Raw genomic sequence first — 21,521 nt, forward strand, 5'->3', positions numbered from 1 at the left:
AATTACCAGCTTATATTATCTTGTTTAATATACCCTTTAAAAATGAACCATGCATAATTGGTGTTTTTTTATTTTAGTTTTTTATTCACCACTACTACAGTAGCCTATTTATTGTTGCTACCTTTACTCAAGTGAAAGATTTGAGTTGACTACATCTTCCATGAATGGATTTTTGAGACTGACTGGGTGGAACTAAATAAATAAATACATAAATATTATGACTGAATCACATAGTCAAATTTTTTTGTTTGTTTAAAAGTTCCTCTCTCTGTTTCCTTGTGTTTCAATGTTAGGTTGCAGTGGAGGGAAAATGTAAAAAACTGGAAGTGTTGTACAAAACAGTCAGCAACCTTTGGCAAATATTTTATTTTATTTTTTTCTATTTTTTGCATAAATAGAGGACTGTGTATTTTATCCCCGATCACCACGTTTAAAGGGCTGTATTAACAGGATGGATGACTACAAGTATAAGCTGTTTCTGTGTTTATGGTAAGCAGTCTGATGTTTCATTCATGGCAAAAGAAAGAACTCTGGCACAAAGAGCCTTTTGTTGACCTAAAAAACTAGTATGTATAATATACTCCTATACTGTACTTACAGCTGCATCTGCATCTTTCCAGTGTTCACAATGTGTCTTTATATGTTTTCTATTTCATATGACCTGAACAAATGCTGCCCCCAGATATTTCCTTTCCTGGTCTTTTTTCAGTGATGCATTGTTGGAATCGTGGCGCTGCCCCCCTGCCTGACCGGTTTTAGTAAGTGAAATCATTTTCTTTTTTAAAATGTTATCTCAGATGTTTTTTAGCCATTCTCAGATACTGAACTGAAGGAGGTGACATGAAGTGAAGTCTCTTATCAATACGTGCTTCTTTCAGACTTCAGGTAAGACATGTGGTCAGTAAAATGGTCTATGATCTTTTCGATAAAAAAAAAATAGACTATGTTTAGTATTTTGACGGTTACAGAGGTATTATCCACTTTAGAAATGTTTAGATAAAATCTTAATTTGTTTATTTTCAGTTTTTCATAGATTTTTAGCATTTAATGCAAATTAAAAATATAAAAAATTAAAAAAATATTACTAAAAAGAAAATCTGAATTGATTTGAGGTAAAATAATAATAATAATAATACATTTATTTATAGATGATCATTTGTTGTGACTTGATGTTCTCCTGTTCTGTTCTGTGTCTAAATGCATGGTGTCAAAGTAATTGTCACTAATAGTTACTAACCATTTTCTCTTCAACGGTTTGGTGAAAGTTTATACCAGAAATAAAAAAAACAATAAGCAAAAAGGGCAAAGAACATGAATGAAGCGACACAACTGATGACAACACAGGACAAGAGACCCAATAATATCTGAAATGAATATCTATCTATATCTATAAGGACCAATGAGCTTAAGTTATTAACTTGTTATCACAAGAAAAAGGGTTTTGTTTCTCAAGTACATTAGATAAATACCTTGTGATCTTGAGATGAAGGCATTAAGAAATAAAAAATTGCATCCATGGCTGCTCCAGTTCCTGCAGACAGCGTCACTTTTTATAAACTTAATCATGTTGTAGATTTTACTTTAACTGAAGTATTCAGACACTTTACTGAAAACTTTTTTCTCTAACTCTGAAATTTCGCCAACAGGATGTTTAAATTCAATGTTTTGTTGTAGGACTTCTTTTGGTAGCGACCAGCCTTGAGTCGTCTTCTGCAGGTCTCTACATGCCCTGCACATCTGGATTTGGTCATTTTATCTGTAGTTCAGTTTTCCCGACTCTGCCACAGATAAGACCAGAAAACATATCCATTTAAACTTAAATATAAGTGTTTAAAAAGTGGAGCTGAGCACTTTCAGAAGCCTCTGTCAATGAATTGGTCTATTTAATTAAAGTTTGAAATCAGTCAGTTGGGTTTACACTTGACTGACATTTGTAACCTGAGAGCTTCTCAACTTGACTGAGGTTTGATCGGCTGCTGATTGTAGGCAGAAGGCCTCCAGTGTGTCCCGACAAGTGGTGTGAGATTCCATTCCTGATTCATTGAGGAAACACAGTTCCACAGAAAATCTGATCTGGCATGAAACACAGATTCCTTTGTGTGGCTGTTACATCTGAATGTTCTAAATTACTAACCATTGTGTTATTTTCTTTTTTGTCATTTGCTCCTTTCTCTTTCTCTCTTATTTTAAGGACAATAGCATCGGTGCTTTAACCAAATGATTGCCTCTCGAGTCCTGTCACATAGAAATCTTGTAGATTGCAGAGAATGCTCTGTTTTTAATTAGTGAAACAGCTGCGTGTGACTTGTTATATGTGCCCCTAATCAGGTTCTGCACAATTGTTAGAATTAGGGTAGGTCTGCATTGGTACATTTCCTGTACTACAGTTTCTGATGAGATGTGCAGCAGGCTGATTTAAAAGCCACAAATATTTATTACAACTAAACACTTGTGGCATTTTGCCCAGCAGCTGCCAGCCCTGAGATTTCTATTCACATCTCAGATCTTGTCAGATCTGTCACCAGTTGTGCAGGAAGAGAGGAGAAATGGAATTTACTTGCAACTAGCCCGTATAAAAAAAATGAACGACCTCACTTGCTAAATTCAATTTGTAGCCTTCTCACGCAGTGTTGTCACATTAGATGGAGCACGATTCAATCGTGCAGGAATTTTTAACACTATTTTATTATCTGTCTACCAGGTGTACAGTAGTTAAATGTTAGTTTGATGTGTAATTTATTCAACCCTCATAAAAACTAATTTGCTCTCTATCTTATTATAGAGATGCTTTTCTGATGTACAGTATTTAGTTTAGTTTACAACTTACAGTAAAAAGAGATTTATAACAGTTTGTAACTGCCCCAGGCTGCATCTCAGTTATATGCGTTATATTTATAATGAAGCCATTTGTTGTTTTAAGTACAGAAATGAACATAACAACAGAATAAATAATAACAAAATGCTGGAAGTCGTAAAAAATAAAAGAAAAATATTTTGAGTAAGATACTGAGCATTTTTTAGTTACATAAACATTTATTGTCATAGTGGCAGCAAAACACTGCTGTAAAATAGATTTTAAAGAAAAGCTAAATAGATCTTTACACAGCGTCAGGCCGAAAGCAAAGATTCCCACGCTCCCAAAATAAACACAATTTCAAGCATAGTTGTATTTTATATAACCTGATTACTTTTAGGCGTCATCTTCAGTCCCAGTGTAATTTTGATGGATTCATAGATTGTGTGATGTTCACAGCCTCTGACCTTCACAGATCACTATCTGTCACCTGGAGCGCTAATATTTCCTTTTCGCTGGAAGAGGATAAAAGCTGATGTCTGCCAAGCTTCAGACTTTTGTTCTAATGTTGTCATGAGAGAAATGCAAAGTGCTCATTTGCACATGTCGCTGAGGGCACATTCAGGTGTTTCCACAACAAACACGCAAGATGCCAACTGTTGATTTCGGTTTAGCTGGGTGCTTTCTTAGGAACTACTTATGACAATACACATCAAACAGATTTTTCCAGCATAGTTTGTATTGTGGTCATTTTAACATAGTGGTTTACAATAAGAACAGGCAGCATCAGAAAGTCTTCACACCCTTTTAATAGATTTTATTTTAAATGGCCCCTCAAGCTACATTCAACATGTGACAAAATGTTTTTACACTTTTTTACTAATTTATTTAAAATCAGAAACTGAAAGTAAGTACTGAAAGTATTCCCATCCTTTTTTAGTTAATTTTAGAAGCAAATACGACTGGCAGATACTTCTCGGTCAGTCTATGCTTTGCACATCTGGATTTGAGCAGTTTATCTCATTCTCCCTGACAGATCCTCTCAAACTCCAGCTCCAGCTCCATCTGCACAGATGTTCCAGGAGGTTCCAGTCGGGCTGACTGGGTCATTCAGGGATAATCACAGAGTTGTCCTAAAGTGACTCCAGCATTGTCTGTATCCTTCATGTCCCTGTCATGCTGAACTTGAAAAAAATACTACTAATTCTACTATTTACAAAAAGGGAAGAACAACATGTTCTGAAGCCACATGCTGTGTTTGTAGAAAATAAGTATGTATAAGTTAAGAACAAAATACATTAACATGCACAAATATTTCAATTTTTAGAAATGTGAAATTGAATCAAATGGCAAAAACTATAAAAGATATAAAGCTGTGTATGCAGCTTTGCAACTTAACTGTAGTATGACACTGGTCTCTGAGTGTCACCAAAAACTGGCTGTTCTTGTTGGGGGACTATGATGCTTCCTGATGGTGGCTGTAAAAGGATGAATCATTTAGTGGTGTGGAGCCATCACGTCTCCATTTACTTACAGAGGGTTATGACATGCTTCTACTGTATTTGATGTATTTGCTTTTTACCTGTCAAAACCTGAATGAAGTGATTTATGGAGGCAAAGCAGAGGTAAAGGAGGAGGCTTTAGTTTGTGGACACACATTAACTTCACTGCGACATTGAGAGGAGGAGGGACCGGAATGTGGATGTTGTTTTTCTCTACTTGTTCACTGATGTTTGACATGTTGTGTAACACAAAAAAAATCTGTCTGTTAAAAAAAACAAACAAACAAACAAAAAAAAAAAACGTACATCACTGCTGAGTTTGTAATGATAGATTATTAGATAATAAAAGATAAAATAAAAAACGACTTGTGCAAGTGAATAAGAACATGGGAAGAAAATAGGCAACTGACACGAGACTGTTGCAAAATTGAGATCATTACATTATTTCCAGAAAGTGTCTCGGTGAACATCGTGACCTGCTGATTTGTACACACCTTACCACTCACAACCAATTACACAACAACTTAATGCAACCGGTTCACGTCCCTATGTTGTAACGTCATGTGTAAATCTGAGTTGTCACTAGTTATTCAAAGGGATGTACGTTCTTCAGTGCACTATATTTCAATTAGAAGTTAATAGTATAGTCTAAATGGAAAAAAAAAGTATTTTGATAATGTTAATTTAGGTTTTTGGTGTAGGTTTGAAGCTCTGTTGTGTATGAACATTGAGTAATTGTGGTAAAATTCATGAGCGTGTGGGACAGTGTTTTCGTCTTAAAACCCCATATGAATAAATAAAAATGATCATTTTGATATTTACAGTGGCCTGAAAAGGTAAAGTGACAGTCACTGTGATCTTGTAGTAAAGTGGAAGAAGTGTTTATTCCTTTTTGTTTTTATTTACAATCACATCTACAATTGTTGTTATTAAATGTGATTTTATGTTTTTATTTCATTGATACTTGATCCATCCATTTATACGTATTTCTTTGCTTTGTTTAGCTCTGAGTGTAACTGTCATTTGATGATTTAGATGAATCAGACGTTTATGTATTGTTATTGCTGTTACATGTTATTATACTTTTGCTTTACATTTCACCATGTCTGCTTCAACAAAAAAAAAAAAAAAAAAAAAATTTGATAGCTGATCTTGAGGAAGGAAACAGGAAATGTGGTCAACTCACCATGAAAAAAGCCCACATTGTATCATTCTTCAGCACAAACTCATTTGGGTGTCAAGCTATCGCCGTCTTTGAAAGTCGCCGCAGCCCAACAGAAGGTGAGTGTCTGAGGGGAAACTATGAGGGACAGAACATTCAGTAAAAGTGATCACACTTTTATTTATTAAGTGTACGTTTTGAGAAGTTAATAGTTTGTAGTAATAAAAAGCTGAATTCAACAGCTCAGCAGATGACTCAGTGTTTTTGCTGTTATATTGTACTACATCAATCTGTTTTCCGCCCACAGTCATGTCCATCACCTACATCTTCACTGATGATTACTTTGAAAATGACACCAGCCACAATAATATCACAAACTACGTTCCGGATCAGGATTTCTATTCATGTCCAATAAAACCACTGGAACCTGCAGCAGCTTTGATCCTGTGTCTCATCAACGTTGCCATCTTTCTACTGGCAATACCAGGAAACCTGTTAGTGGGGTGTGTGATCAGCTCCAGCATAAATGCCCTGACTCCATCGGATATGTACTTGTTTCATCTGACGATAGCAGATGGTCTGATGGCCCTGACTATTCCATTCTCAGCTACAGCAATGATTCAAGGATGGATATTCGGAGACTTCATGTGCAAACTCATCAGCTTTGTCTTCGACGTAAACTTCTACACCAGCATCATCTTCCTAGTCTGTATTAGCGTCGATCGGTATCTTGTGATTGTGCACGCCAGAGAAACTTACAAGCATCGCAAGAGGATGTGCAGCTGGATCCTGTGTGCAGCAGTGTGGGGCCTCGGTTTGGCCCTCGCTGCGCCTTCATTTTTCCACCAAGTCTCCGAAATCAGCAACGACTCAGAGATATTGATCTGTTCTGAAACCTATGACAAGGGCAATGCCACTTTATGGAGACTTGCAATTCGGGGGGTTCACCACATATTTGGCTTTTTACTCCCCCTTGGTGTCATGATAACCTGCTACAGCATCACCATCGCAAGGCTGCTGCACACTCGTGGTTTCCACAAGCACCGGGCCATGAAGGTGATCATAGTCGTGGTGGTTGCGTTCCTGCTGTGCTGGACTCCATATCATTTAACCACAATAGTGGACACGCTCCTGAGGGGTCGTGTGATACCGTATGACTGTGCAGCGAGGAGCTCAGTGAGCACAGCTCTGACTGTAACCAACACCCTGGCTCTGCTCCACAGCTGCATCAACCCCTTCCTGTACGCATTTGTGGGACAGAGGTTCAGGAAAAAAATTATGCACTTGTCTCAGAGGAAACTAAGACAGGAGAGGATGTCACTGTCAAAGTTCAGCAGGTCGACCTCTCAGACCTCTGAGGGAAGTGGAGCAGTTTTCTGAAACCTATCCTCATACTTATCAGGCTTTTTACCAGAGATAAGGATGTTCTCCAAAATCCTGCTCTTAAAAATAAATACAAGTTGTGTATTGCTGTTGTTATTTTTGTTTAGTTCCAATTTTCTTTTAGCCAGAGAAGAAGTCATTTCTGTAGTCTAAAAACTTTGGTTACGCTAAAAGGTGTTTGTGGATATTTTCAGCACTGCAGTTCATGTCTTTGTGGATTGTGTGGTGCACTGCTGCCATCTACTTAACTCACTCAAACCTTGAATTTCCCCCTCTGAGGTCAGGTCTATGTTTATATTCTCATTACACTGCGCATGTGTTGTGCTACATGTGCTTTTTAGTTTTTTTAAACCAACAAATCTTAAACTGCATGTATTTTAAATATAACAACAATTATGCACTTGAGCTACATACTGTTATAGTTGAGGTATTTAAAAAAAACCTTACGAAATAAAGAGCTTTGAAGTTTGTACGTGTTTTTTTGCAAAACAACAATTAAAATTTAAAGACTAAAGAGCTTCTAAAATTCACATTTTATTTTAAATTTTAGTAAAATAAGTAAATAAATAAGTAATAAGTAGTAGTAGTAGTAGTTTGCCATCTGTTGGACAGTTGGTGTAACTATTAGTATTTCTAAGAAAAGAAATATGCAGATACTTTATGATGTAGCCTTTATTACTTTTCTTATGTATTTAATGGGTTTATACTAATTTGATGCAATGAGAATCATCCTAGTACATAGAATATTAGCCTATTAGATAGCTAATGCTACTATAATGCAAGTTGTCTCACTTCTTGTAATTTGGAAAACACAAAAAGCTACCATTGCTCTAATAACTGGACAACCTGACGACTACTTTATTTATACTGCTGCAATGCAGCATATTAAATGTTGTAGATGTTTTTTTTAAGGTCAAGAATTAATTGAAATATGTCGGTTATGAAGGTGAAATGCACGGTGTGTACAGGTTTCCCACTGTTTGCATTTTGTTATTTTCGTGTAATATAAAGGAGTTGTTATTTAGCAGTTATCATTTACGGCATTTATCAGTTATCATTTATCAGTTATCATTTATCAGTTATTTTCAGCACTGCAGTTCATGTCTTTGTGGATTGTGTGGTGCACTGCTGCCATCTACTTAGCTCACTCAAACCTTGAATTTCCCCCTCTGTGTCAGTTCTCCTCCCTGCCAGCAGTGGCCTCTTCTTTACCTCAGCCTGTCTCCGGTTCATCTTGGTTCCCCACTCCTCTGCCTGCATCGCTCAACACACCTGCCTGTCATCATCACTTCACCCCTGTTATAAGCACCCTCATAGCCATTTGCTGGTTGCTAGTGTGTCACTCATGTTCCTGGTTGTTCCCTGTTCCGTCCGTTTCCCCGACCTCTAGCTTCCCCACCGAGCGTTGTTTCATAGTACTTTAGGTTTGTGCGAGTTAGGTTTGTAAACTCTCTCTATTTTGTCTCCTCCTGCGTTTTTGTAGTGAGCGTTTTTGTTTTCTTACCTTTTGTTTTTCTGGTCGTTTTTCCTCTTAGAGAGTGAGCGCTTTTTGTTCTTCCCCCAGCGTGTCTGCTGTGTATCTGTATGTTATCTATTCCGTGATTGTTAATAAATTTAAGTTTGACACTGCCTCACCTGTGTGGCTTCTGCGCCTGGATTCCCACGTGTGTCCCGGGTTCTTACAGAACACACTAGCCACTATGGATCCAGCAGGACCAAAGCAGGCTTGGCAGTCTCAGGAGGCTCAATTGAGCCAGACACAGGAGCGCGTGGAGGAGAATAGCCGTAGATTGGATTTGTTGTGCGGTCGTCTCGAGCAGGCCCTCAGCGTATCGAGTTTCTCCGCCTCCCCCGAGTGTAGGATGGCACCACCGGAACGCTTTTCCGGAGACTCCGGTAAGTGTCGGCCCTTTGTTTCGGCACTGTCACTCTTCTTTGATCTACAGCCCCTATCATATCCCACGGAGCGCAGTAAGGTGGCGTACACCATTTCCCTACTCTCGGGGAAGGCACAAGCTTGGGGAACGGCGGAATGGGAAAGCAGGTCAGCATGCTGTCAGTCATTTGAGGCTTTCTCTAACGAACTAACTTTTGTGTTCAACCCGTTAGCACCCCGTAGGGTGGCAGCTTCGAGCCTGTTTAAACTGTCGCAGGGATCTCGTTCAGTCACGGACTACACTATTGAGTTTCGTACGCTCGCCGCCTCTACCAACTGGAGTGAGGAAACCTTATTTGATAAATATTACGAAGGTTTAGCGGGCCGCATTAAGGATGAGCTGGCGGCTCGCAACCTCCCCTCCTCCCTGCGCGGTCTGATTGGGCTGGCGGTGTCTATCGATCAGCGACTCCAGGAACGTCAGAGGGAGCGCGGCTCAGAAGGACGGCAGAGCCAGCTCCGTCAGGCTATGGACGCGTCCCCTACTCATCCCGCACTCCCTGTGCGCCCCCCACCCGAGTCATTTACGTTCCCTCCCGAGGAGCCCATGCAGGTGGGGCGGTCGCGGCTACCAGCATGTGAACGACAACGGCGCCTGATTGGAGGGTTGTGTCTCTATTGTGGGGAGGCCGGTCACAGAGCCCCTCAGTGCCCGTTAAAAGGCAAGGCTCGTCAGCTAGCAGGGGGACGCTGATGAGCCGTTCCACTCAACTTAGCTCCCCATGTCGACCCTCTATACCAGCCCTCATCACTGGACCACGGGCATCCAAGGAATGTCCTGCCTTTATTGACTCCGGCTCTGATGCCAATTTCATTGACGAGGCGGTAGTTCATCTGTTAGGGCTGGAAGTTGAGGACCTCTCCACCAGACTTCAGGTAAAGGCTCTTGATAACCGTATCACTCATCACATTCAGTCTGTTACGAAGCCTGTTAAGATAACGCTGTCTGGCAACCATCACGAACTGACTTCATTTTTTGTATATAATTGCCCAACCACTCCATTACTGTTGGGGTTCCCCTGGCTTTCCACCCACAATCCACACATCAATTGGTCCTCTTGTAAGATTATGGGCTGGAGCCCTTTTTGCCTGGCTAACTGCTTACGGGCTGCTGAGTCTCATCCTCATAGAGCGGTTAGTGCTTCTGTGGAACCCACTGACCTGACTGTAGTCCCTCCTGACTATCACGACCTTGCTGAGGTGTTCAGCAAGGCGCGTGCCACGTCATTGCCTCCCCACAGACCCTATGACTGTGCCATTGAACTGTTGCCTGGCACTATGCCCCCTCGAGGTCGTGTATTTTCACTTTCCCAGCCTGAGAAGGAGGCTATGCAGGAATACATAGACAGTTCCCTCAAGGCAGGGGTTATTCGTCCTTCCTCCTCTCCGGCGGGGGCCGGATTTTTCTTTGTTGGGAAGAAGGACGGGGGGCTTAGGCCATGCATTGACTACCGAGGGGTAAACAGCATTACCGTTAAGAATAAATATCCCCTTCCCCTTATGTCATCTGCTTTTGAGTTACTGCAGGGGGCCACTATCTTCACAAGACTTGATTTGCGGAATGCCTACCATCTCGTCCGCATTAGGGAAGGGGATGAGTGGAAGACTGCGTTCAATACCCCCAATGGACATTATGAGTACCTTGTCATGCCCTTCGGCCTTACTAATGCTCCTGCTGTCTTTCAGGCCCTCGTCAACGATGTCCTCCGGGATATGATTAACAAGTTTGTATTTGTGTATTTAGATGACATTCTCATCTATTCTAGCAGCCTGGAGGCACACAAACACCACGTGAGGACCGTGTTGCTACGCCTCCTGGAGAATCAGCTATTCGTCAAAGCTGAGAAATGTGAGTTTCACACTTCCCTGACCACTTTTCTAGGATTTGTCGTCGCTCCTGGGAAGATTGCTATGGACAAAAGGAAGGTTAAGGCAGTAACTGCATGGCCAGTCCCAGCTGACCGAAAGCAGTTGCAGCGGTTCTTGGGCTTTGCTAACTTTTATCGCCGTTTCATTAGGGGCTACAGCAAAGTGGCGGCTCCTTTGCATGCCCTCACCTCCGTCAACACGCCGTTCGTTTGGACGGCGGAAGCAGAAAAGGCCTTCGGTCACCTCAAGACCTTGTTTACCACTGCTCCTATCCTCACCCTCCCGGATACACAGCGGCAATTCATCATAGAGGTTGATGCCTCTGGTACGGGAGTGGGAGCGGTGTTGTCCCAACGCTCAGGGAAGGACAACAAAGTGCATCCCTGCGCCTTCTTCTCCCGCCGCCTCACAGACGCCGAGAAAAACTATGACATAGGCAACCGAGAGCTCCTTGCTCTTAAGTTGGCGTTCGAGGAATGGAGACACTGGCTTGAGGGGGCTGTGCAGCCGGTGCTCGTATGGACAGATCACAGGAACCTGGAGTATATCAATTCAGCTAGACGCCTCAATGCTCGTCAAGCGCGTTGGTCTCTCTTCTTCTCCAGGTTCAACTTTCTCCTGTCGTATCGCCCGGGCTCTCGAAACACCAAACCTGATGCTCTGTCGCGTCAGTTCGCCGACGAAACAGACAGTGACGCACGACAGGAAACCATTTTGTCGCCCTTGGTGCTGAGGGCGATGCGATGGGACCTGGAGAAGAAGGTAAGGGATTTTAAGCACGTTAACCCTGTTCCTGCTGGTTGCCCTCCGGGGTGTTTGTTTGTTCCTGTGTGTCTTCGTCAGCAGGTGCTGCGGTGGGGACACGATTCTCAACTGGCCTGCCACCCAGGGACCACCCGAACGATAGCCCTCATCATACAACGGTACTGGTGGCCGGCCATAAAAGTGGATGTACGTCGCTATGTGAGTGCCTGTCCAACGTGTGCTAAGAACAAGGTTCCCCATCATGCACCGGCTGGCTACCTACGTCCCCTCCCGGTTCCTGCTCGGCCATGGTCACACATCGCAATGGACTTTATCACGGGGCTGCCTTGCTCTAACGGTAAAACTGTAATTTGCACTATAGTGGACCGTTTTTCTAAGCTGGTGCATGCTATTCCTCTTTCTAAGTTACCATCGGCCAAAGAGACGGCGGATCTGCTGGTGCATCATGTCTTTCGTCTCCATGGGCTACCTGTGGACGTCTTGTCTGACCGGGGACCGCAATTCACAGCTGCTTTTTGGACGGAGTTTTGCAAGGCACTTGGTGCCTCTGTAAGTTTGTCGTCTGGGTTTCATCCCCAGACCAACGGACAGACTGAGAGACTCAATCAAGACATAGAAACTATGTTGCGTTGCATGTGTGGTCACAATCCCTCCACCTGGGCTCAACAACTGGCCTGGGTGGAATATGCACATAACTCTCTGCCGTCGTCTTCTGTAGGATGTTCGCCATTTGAAGCCGCTTATGGCTATCAACCACCACTGTTTCCGGCCCAAGAGACCCAGGCAGCAGTTCCCTCAGTGAGCGCCTACATCAAGCGCTGTCGCCGGACATGGGGTCGCGTGAGGCGCTTTCTTCTGAAGGGTCAGCAGAGGCTAGCCCAGTATGCCAACAAGAAGCGGACCCCAGCTCCACCGTATGCGGTGGGGGACAGGGTGTGGCTTTCAGCCAGGGACCTCCCATTAAAGGTGGACAACAAGAAGTTGGCGCCCCGGTATGTGGGTCCCTTTACCATAACTAGGATCATCAATCCAGTGGCTGTGAAGCTGCAGCTTCCCCGCAGTATGCGGGTCCATCCCGTTTTTCACGTTTCCTGTCTGAAGCCTGTCCGGGTCTCGCCGCTCCTGCCCTCCACCGACCTCCCGCCGCCCGCCCGTCTCGTTGGTGGCGCCCCTGCCTATACTGTCAACCGCATCCTCCGCTCCCGGCGTCGTGGGCGGGGCGTGCAGTACCTGGTGGACTGGGCTGGTTATGGTCCGGAGGAGCGCTGCTGGATTCCCTCCCGCTTTGTCCTGGACCCCTCCCTCCTTGCTGATTTCCACCGGGCTCATCCGGACCTGCCGTCGTAGGTCGCCGGGTGGCGCCCTGGAGGGGGGGGTCCTGTCAGTTCTCCTCCCTGCCAGCAGTGGCCTCTTCTTTACCTCAGCCTGTCTCCGGTTCATCTTGGTTCCCCACTCCTCTGCCTGCATCGCTCAACACACCTGCCTGTCATCATCACTTCACCCCTGTTATAAGCACCCTCATAGCCATTTGCTGGTTGCTAGTGTGTCACTCATGTTCCTGGTTGTTCCCTGTTCCGTCCGTTTCCCCGACCTCTAGCTTCCCCACCGAGCGTTGTTTCATAGTACTTTAGGTTTGAGCGAGTTAGGTTTGTAAACTCTCTCTATTTTGTCTCCTCCTACGTTTTTGTAGTGAGCGTTTTGTTTTCTTACCTTTTGTTTTTCTGGTCGTTTTTCCTCTTAGAGAGTGAGCGCTTTTTGTTCTTCCCCCAGCGTGTCTGCTGTGTATCTGTATTTTATCTATTCCGTGATTGTTAATAAATTTAAGTTTGACACTGCCTCACCTGTGTGGCTTCTGCGCCTGGATTCCCACGTGTGTCCCGGGTTCTTACACTCTGAGGTCAGGTCTATGTTTATATTCTCATTACACTGCGCATGTGTTGTGCTACATGTGCTTTTTAGTTTTTTTAAACCAACAAATCTTAAACTGCATGTATTTTAAATATAACAACAATTATGCACTTGAGCTACATACTGTTATAGTTGAGGTATTTAAAAAAAAACCTTACGAAATAAAGAGCTTTGAAGAGCTTTTATTTCATTGATACTTGATCCATCTATTTATACGTATTTCTTTGCTTTGTTTAGCTCTGAGTGTAACTGTCATTTGATGATTTAGATGAATCAGACGTTTATGTATTGTTATTGCTGTTACATGTTATTACACTTTTGCTTTACATTTCACCATGTCTGCTTCAACAAAAAAAAAAAAAAAAAAAAAAAAAATTTGATAGCTGATCTTGAGGAAGGAAACAGGAAATGTGGTCAACTCACCATGAAAAAAGCCCACATTGTATCATTCTTCAGCACAAACTCATTTGGGTGTCAAGCTATCGCCGTCTTTGAAAGTCGCCGCAGCCCAACAGAAGGTGAGTGTCTGAGGGGAAACTATGAGGGACAGAACATTCAGTAAAAGTGATCACACTTTTATTTATTAAGTGTACGTTTTGAGAAGTTAATAGTTTGTAGTAATAAAAAGCTGAATTCAACAGCTCAGCAGATGAATCAGTGTTTTTCTGTTATATTGTACTACATCAGGAGTGGCCAACCCTGGTCCTCAAGAGCCACAGCCCTGCATGTTTTCCAACTATCTCTGCCCTACCCTCTGCTGATTACATGGATCAGGTGTGTTCAGCCAATCAGAAGCAGGAAATGCAGAGATAGTTGGAAAACAAGCAGGACTGTGACTCTTGAGGACCAGGGTGGGCCACTCCTGTACTACATCAATCTGTTTTCCGCCCACAGTCATGTCCACCACCTACATCTTCACTGATGATTACTTTGAAAATGACACCAGCCACAATAATCTCACAAACTACATTCCGGATCAGGATATATTATCATGTGAAACAAAACCACTGGAACCTGCAGCAGCTTTGATCCTGTGTCTCATCAACGCTGCCATCTTTCTACTGGCAATACCAGGAAACCTGTTAGTGGGGTGTGTGATCAGCTCCAGCATAAATGCCCTGACTCCATCGGATATGTACTTGTTTCATCTGACGATAGCAGATGGTCTGATGGCCCTGACTATTCCATTCTCAGCTACAGCAATGATTCAAGGATGGATATTCGAAGACTTCATGTGCAAACTTATCAGCTTTGTCTTCGACGTAAACTTCTACACCAGCATCATCTTCCTAGTCTGTATTAGCGTCGATCGGTATCTTGTGATTGTGCACGCCAGAGAAACTTACAAGCATCGCAAGAGGATGTGCAGCTGGATCCTGTGTGCAGCAGTGTGGGGCCTCGGTTTGGCCCTCGCTGCGCCTTCATTTTTCCACCAAGTCTCCAAGATCAGCAACGACTCAGAGATATTGATCTGTTCTGAAACCTATGACAAGGACAATGCCGCTTTATGGAGACTTGCAATTCGGGGGGTTCACCACATATTTGGCTTTTTACTCCCTCTTGGTGTCATGATAACCTGCTACAGCATCACCATCGCAAGGCTGCTGCACACTCGTGGTTTCCACAAGCACCGGGCCATGAAGGTGATCATAGTCTTGGTGGTTGCGTTCCTGCTGTGCTGGACTCCATATCATTTAACCACAATAGTGGACACGCTCCTGAGGGGTCGTGTGATACCGTATGACTGTGCAGTGAGGAGCTCAGTGAGCACAGCTCTGACTGTAACCAACACCCTGGCTCTGCTCCACAGCTGCATCAACCCCTTCCTGTACGCATTTGTGGGACAGAGGTTCAGGAAAAAAATTATGCACTTGTCTCAGAGGAAACTAAGAAAGGAGAGGATGTCACTGTCAAAGTTCAGCAGGTCGACCTCTCAGACCTCTGAGGGAAGTGGAGCAGTTTTCTGAAACCTATTCTCATACTTATCAGGCTTTTTACCAGAGATAAGGATGTTCTCCAAAATCCTGCTCTTAAAAATAAATACAAGTTGTGTATTGCTGTTGTTATTTTTGTTTAGTTCCAATTTTCTTTTAGCCAGAGAAGAAGTCATTTCTGTAGTCTAAAAACTTTGGTTACGCTAAAAGGTGTTTGTGGATATTTTCAGCACTGCAGCTCATATCTTTGTGGATTGTGTGGTGCACTGCTGCCATCTACTTAACTCACTCAAACCTTGAATTTCCCCCTCTGAGGTCAGGTCTACGTTTATATTCTCATTACACTGTGCATGTGTTGTGCTACATGTGCTTTTTAGTTTTTTTAAACCAACAAATCTTAAACTGCATGTATTTTAAATATCACAACAATTATGCACTTGAGCTACATACTGTTATAGTTTAAGTATTTAAAAAAAACCTTACGAAATAAAGAGCTTTGAAGTTTGTACGTGTTTTTTTGCAAAACAACAATTACAATTTAAAGACTAAAGAGCTTCTAAAATTCACATTTTATTTTAATTTTTAGTAAAAAAAATCAATAAATAAGTAATAAGTAGTAGTAGTAGTAGTTTGCCATCTGTTGGACAGTTGGTGTAACTATTAGTATTTCTAAGAAAAGAAATATGCAGATACTTTATGATGTAGCCTATATTACTTTTCTTATGTATTTAATGGGTTTATACTAATTTGATGCAATGAGAATCATCCTAGTACATAGACTATTAGCCTATTAGATAACTAATGCTACTATAATGCAAGTTGTCTCACTTCTTGTAATTTGGAAAACACAAAAAACTACCATTGCTATAATAACTGGACAACCTGACGACTATTTTATCTATACTGCTGCAATGCAGCATATTAAATGTTGTAGATGTTTTTTTTAAGGTCAAGAATTAATTGAAATATGTCGGTTATGAAGGTGAAATGCACGGTGTGTACAGGTTTCCCACTGTTTGCATTTTGTTATTTTCGTGTAATATGAAGGAGTTGTTATTTATCAGTTATCATTTATCAGTTATCATTTATCAGTTATCAGTTATCATTTATTTTCAGCACTGCAGCTCATGTCTTTGTGGATTGTGTGGTGCACTGCTGCCATCTACTTAGCTCACTCAAACCTTGAATTTCCCCCTCTGAGGTCAGGTCTATGTTTATATTCTCATTACACTGCGCATGTGTTGTGCTACATGTGCTTTTTAGTTTTTTTAAACCAACAAATCTTAAACTGCATGTATTTTAAATATAACAACAATTATGCACTTGAGCTACATACTGTTATAGTTTAAGTATTTAAAAAAAAACCTTACGAAATAAAGAGCTTTGAAGTTTGTACGTGTTTTTTTGCAAAACAACAATTACAATTTAAAGACTAAAGAGCTTCTAAAATTCACATTTTATTTTAATTTTTAGTAAAATAAGTAAATAAATAAGTAATAAGTAGTAGTAGTAGTAGTTTGCCATCTGTTGGACAGTTGGTGTAACTATTAGTATTTCTAAGAAAAGAAATATGCAGATACTTTATGATGTAGCCTATATTACTTTTCTTATGTATTTAATGGGTTTATACTAATTTGATGCAATGAGAATCATCCTAGTACATAGACTATTAGCCTATTAGATAACTAATGCTACTATAATGCAAGTTCTCTCACTTCTTGTAATTTGGAAAACACAAAAAGCTACCATTGCTATAATAACTGGACAACCTGACGACTATTTTATCTATACTGCTGCAATGCAGCATATTAAATGTTGTAGATGTTTTTTTTAAGGTCAAGAATTAATTGAAATATGTCGGTTATGAAGGTGAAATGCACGGTGTGTACAGGTTTCCCACTGTTTGCATTTTGTTATTTTCGTGTAATATAAAGGAGTTGTTATTTATCAGTTATCATTTATCAGTTATCATTTATCAGTTATCATTTATCAGTTATTTTCAGCACTGCAGTTCATGTCTTTGTGGATTGTGTGGTGCACTGCCACCATCTACTTAACTCACTCAAACCTTGAATTTCCCCCTCTGAGGTCAGGTCTATGTTTATATTCTCATTACACTGTGCATGTGTTGTGCTACATGTGCTTTTTAGTTTTTTTAAACCAACAAATCTTAAACTGCATGTATTTTAAATATAACAACAATTATGCACTTGAGCTACATACTGTTATAGTTTAAGTATTTAAAAAAAAACCTTACGAAATAAAGAGCTTTGAAGTTTGTACGTGTTTTTTTGCAAAACAACAATTACAATTTAAAGACTAAAGAGCTTCTAAAATTCACATTTTATTTAAATTTTTAGTAAAATAAGTAAATAAATAAGTAATAAGTAGTAGTAGTAGTAGTTTGCCATCTGTTGGACAGTTGGTGTAACTATTAGTATTTCTAAGAAAAGAAATATGCAGATACTTTATGATGTAGCCTATATTACTTTTCTTATGTATTTAATGGGTTTATACTAATTTGATGCAATGAGAATCATCCTAGTACATAGAATATTAGCCTATTAGATAACTAATGCTACTATAATGCAAGTTGTCTCACTTCTTGTAATTTGGAAAACACAAAAAACTACCATTGCTATAATAACTGGACAACCTGACGACTACTTTATTTATACTGCTGCAATGCAGCATATTAAATGTTGTAGATGTTTTTTTTAAGGTCAAGAATTAATTGAAATATGTCGGTTATGAAGGTGAAATGCACGGTGTGTACAGGTTTCCCACTGTTTGCATTTTGTTATTTTCGTGTAATATAAAGGAGTTGTTATTTATCAGTTATCATTTACGGCATTTATCAGTTATCATTTATCAGTTATTTTCAGCACTGCAGTTCATGTCTTTGTGGATTGTGTGGTGCACTGCTGCCATCTACTTAGCTCACTCAAACCTTGAATTTCCCCCTCTGAGGTCAGGTCTATGTTTATATTCTCATTACACTGCGCATGTGTTGTGCTACATGTGCTTTTTAGTTTTTTTAAACCAACAAATCTTAAACTGCATGTATTTTAAATATAACAACAATTATGCACTTGAGCTACATACTGTTATAGTTGAGGTATTTAAAAAAAAACCTTACGAAATAAAGAGCTTTGAAGAGCTTTTATTTCATTGATACTTGATCCATCTATTTATACGTATTTCTTTGCTTTGTTTAGCTCTGAGTGTAACTGTCATTTGATGATTTAGATGAATCAGACGTTTATGTATTGTTATTGCTGTTACATGTTATTACACTTTTGCTTTACATTTCACCATGTCTGCTTCAACAAAAAAAAAAAACATTTGATAGCTGATCTTGAGGAAGGAAACAGGAAATGTGGTCAACTCACCATGAAAAAAGCCCACATTGTATCATTCTTCAGCACAAACTCATTTGGGTGTCAAGCTATCGCTGTCTTTGAAAGTCGCCGCAGCCCAACAGAAGGTGAGTGTCTGAGGGGAAACTATGAGGGACAGAACATTCAGTAAAAGTGATCACACTTTTATTTATTAAGTGTACGTTTTGAGAAGTTAATAGTTTGTAGTAATAAAAAGCTGAATTCAACAGCTCAGCGGATGAATCAGTGTTTTTCTGTTATATTGTACTACATCAGGAGTGGCCAACCCTGGTCCTCAAGAGCCTCAGCCCTGCATGTTTTCCAACTATCTCTGCCCTACCCTCTGCTGATTACATGGATCAGGTGTGTTCAGCCAATCAGAAGCAGGAAATGCAGAGATAGTTGGAAAACAAGCAGGACTGTGACTCTTGAGGACCAGGGTTGGCCACTCCTGTACTACATCAATCTGTTTTCCGCCCACAGTCATGTCCACCACCTACATCTTCACTGATGATTACTTTGAAAATGACACCAGCCACAATAATCTCACAAACTACATTCCGGATCAGGATATATTATCATGTGAAACAAAACCACTGGAACCTGCAGCAGCTTTGATCCTGTGTCTCATCAACGCTGCCATCTTTCTACTGGCAATACCAGGAAACCTGTTAGTGGGGTGTGTGATCAGCTCCAGCATAAATGCCCTGACTCCATCGGATATGTACTTGTTTCATCTGACGATAGCAGATGGTCTGATGGCCCTGACTATTCCATTCTCAGCTACAGCAATGATTCAAGGATGGATATTCGAAGACTTCATGTGCAAACTTATCAGCTTTGTCTTCGACGTAAACTTCTACACCAGCATCATCTTCCTAGTCTGTATTAGTGTCGATCGGTATCTTGTGATTGTGCACGCCAGAGAAACTTACAAGCATCGCAAGAGGATGTGCAGCTGGATCCTGTGTGCAGCAGTGTGGGGCCTCGGTTTGGCCCTCGCTGCGCCTTCATTTTTCCACCAAGTCTCCAAGATCAGCAACGACTCAGAGATATTGATCTGTTCTGAAACCTATGACAAGGACACTGCCGCTTTATGGAGACTTGCAATTCGGGGGGTTCACCACATATTTGGCTTTTTACTCCCTCTTGGTGTCATGATAACCTGCTACAGCATCACCATCGCAAGGCTGCTGCACACTCGTGGTTTCCACAAGCACCGGGCCATGAAGGTGATCATAGTCGTGGTGGTTGCGTTCCTGCTGTGCTGGACTCCATATCATTTAACCACAATAGTGGACACGCTCCTGAGAGGTCATGTGATACCGTTTGACTGTGCAGTGAGGAGCTCAGTGAGCACAGCTCTGACTGTAACCAACACCCTGGCTCTGCTCCACAGCTGCATCAACCCCTTCCTGTACGCATTTGTGGGACAGAGGTTCAGGAAAAAAATTATGCACTTGTCTCAGAGGAAACTAAGAAAGGAGAGGATGTCAATGTCAAAGTTCAGCAGGTCGACCTCTCAGACCTCTGAGGGAAGTGGAGCAGTTTTCTGAAACCTATCCTCATACTTATCAGGCTTTTTACCAGAGATAAGGATGCTCTCCAAAATCCTGCTCTTAAAAATAAATACAAGTTGTGTATTGCTGTTGTTATTTTTGTTTAGTTCCAATTTTCTTTTAGCCAGAGAAGAAGTAATTTCTGTAGTATAAAAACTTTGGTTACGCTAAAAGGTGTTTGTGGATATTTTCAGCACTGCAGCTCATGTCTTTGTGGATTGTGTGGTGCACTGCTGCCATCTACTTAACTCACTCAAACCTTGAATTTCCCCCTCTGAGGTCAGATCTATGTTTATATTCTCATTACACTGCGCATATGTTGTGCTACATGTGCTTTTTAGTTTTTTTAAACCAACAAATCTTAAACTGCATGTATTTTAAATATAACAATAAAATTTCTGCACTTGAGCTACATACTGTTATAGTTTAAGTATTTAAAAAAAAACTTATGAAATAAAGAGCTCTGAAGTTTGTACGTGTTTTTGTGTTTTACAGAAATGGTACATTTCAACATTGACACATTTTAAAATAAAAGCACTTTTTTTATTTCCTTTCCTCTGATTGACTGACATATTGCCCCAAACAATTTACTTTATTTTCACAGAATCATTTCAACCAATTAAATGATAACTGATAACTGATAAATGCCGTAAATGATAACTGATAAATGATAACTCATTTATATTACACAAAAATAACAAAATGCAAACAGTGGGAAACCTGTACACACCGTGCATTTCACCTTCATAACCGACATATTTCAATTCATCCTTGACTGCGAAAGAAACATCTACAACATTTAATATGCTGCATTGCAGCAGTATAAATAAAGTAGTCGTCGGGTTGTCCAGTTATTATAGCAATGGTAGTTTTTTCTGTTTTCCAAATTACAAGAAGGAGAGAACTTGCATTATAGTAGCATTAGTTATCTAATAGGCTAATATTCTATGTACTAGGATGATTCTCATTGCATCAAATTAGTATTAACCCATAAAATACATAACAAAAGTAATATAGGCTACATCATAAAGTATCTGCATATTTCTTTTCTTAGAAATACTAATAGTTACACCAACTGTCCAACAGATGGCAAACTACTACTACTACTACTACTACTATTACTTATTTATTTATTTATTTTACTAAAAATTAAAATAAATTGTGAATTGTAGAAGCTCTTTAGTCTTTAAATTGTGCCCTTTTGTTTTGCATGTTTTAAAGAAGTGCGAAATGTTAAATGTCAAGTTAAGTTTGTAAAACAGAATACGACCCAAGAACTACAGGTTACAGAACATTTCACAGAAACCAAACACTGCTGTCAGGACCTTT

The 21,521-nt window shown here is 40.7% G+C and overlaps 3 protein-coding genes across 5 annotated transcripts; all 3 read left to right on the forward strand.

The window, feature by feature from the left end:
• Nucleotides 1–701: 701 nt before the first annotated feature.
• On the forward strand, nucleotides 702–13,474 carry LOC113164760 (C-X-C chemokine receptor type 1-like). 3 transcript variants are annotated; one of them, XR_003299031.1, is made up of 4 exons: nucleotides 814–885; nucleotides 3,831–5,577; nucleotides 5,766–7,120; nucleotides 13,309–13,474. XR_003299031.1 is itself a non-coding variant. In XM_026364216.1 (3 exons), the coding sequence occupies exons 2-3, from the start codon at nucleotides 5,484–5,486 to the stop codon at nucleotides 6,836–6,838; spliced, it is 1,167 nt and encodes a 388-aa protein (XP_026220001.1). In that variant the 5' UTR covers nucleotides 702–758; nucleotides 3,831–5,483; the 3' UTR covers nucleotides 6,839–7,309. The 3 variants fall into 3 exon arrangements, 2 of the variants coding, with proteins under 2 accessions (XP_026220001.1, XP_026220000.1); XM_026364216.1 differs by lacking the exons at nucleotides 814–885; nucleotides 13,309–13,474 and adding an exon at nucleotides 702–758 and having other exon boundaries at nucleotides 5,766–7,309; XM_026364215.1 differs by lacking the exon at nucleotides 13,309–13,474 and having other exon boundaries at nucleotides 5,766–7,309.
• A 31-nt stretch (nucleotides 13,475–13,505) lies between these two features.
• LOC113164758 (C-X-C chemokine receptor type 1-like) lies at nucleotides 13,506–15,571 on the forward strand. Its single transcript, XM_026364214.1, has 2 exons — nucleotides 13,506–13,837; nucleotides 14,214–15,571. Exons 1-2 carry the CDS (start codon nucleotides 13,588–13,590, stop codon nucleotides 15,284–15,286), a joined length of 1,323 nt encoding a protein of 440 aa, XP_026219999.1. The 5' UTR covers nucleotides 13,506–13,587; the 3' UTR covers nucleotides 15,287–15,571.
• A 2,832-nt stretch (nucleotides 15,572–18,403) lies between these two features.
• Nucleotides 18,404–20,527, forward strand: LOC113162931 (C-X-C chemokine receptor type 1-like). Its single transcript, XM_026361194.1, has 2 exons — nucleotides 18,404–18,740; nucleotides 19,117–20,527. The coding sequence occupies exons 1-2, from the start codon at nucleotides 18,503–18,505 to the stop codon at nucleotides 20,187–20,189; spliced, it is 1,311 nt and encodes a 436-aa protein (XP_026216979.1). The 5' UTR covers nucleotides 18,404–18,502; the 3' UTR covers nucleotides 20,190–20,527.
• The last annotated feature ends 994 nt before the right edge of the window (nucleotides 20,528–21,521 follow it).

This window comes from Anabas testudineus, chromosome 2 (assembly GCF_900324465.2).
Source record: "Anabas testudineus chromosome 2, fAnaTes1.2, whole genome shotgun sequence".
Lineage (NCBI taxonomy): Eukaryota > Metazoa > Chordata > Actinopteri > Anabantiformes > Anabantidae > Anabas > Anabas testudineus.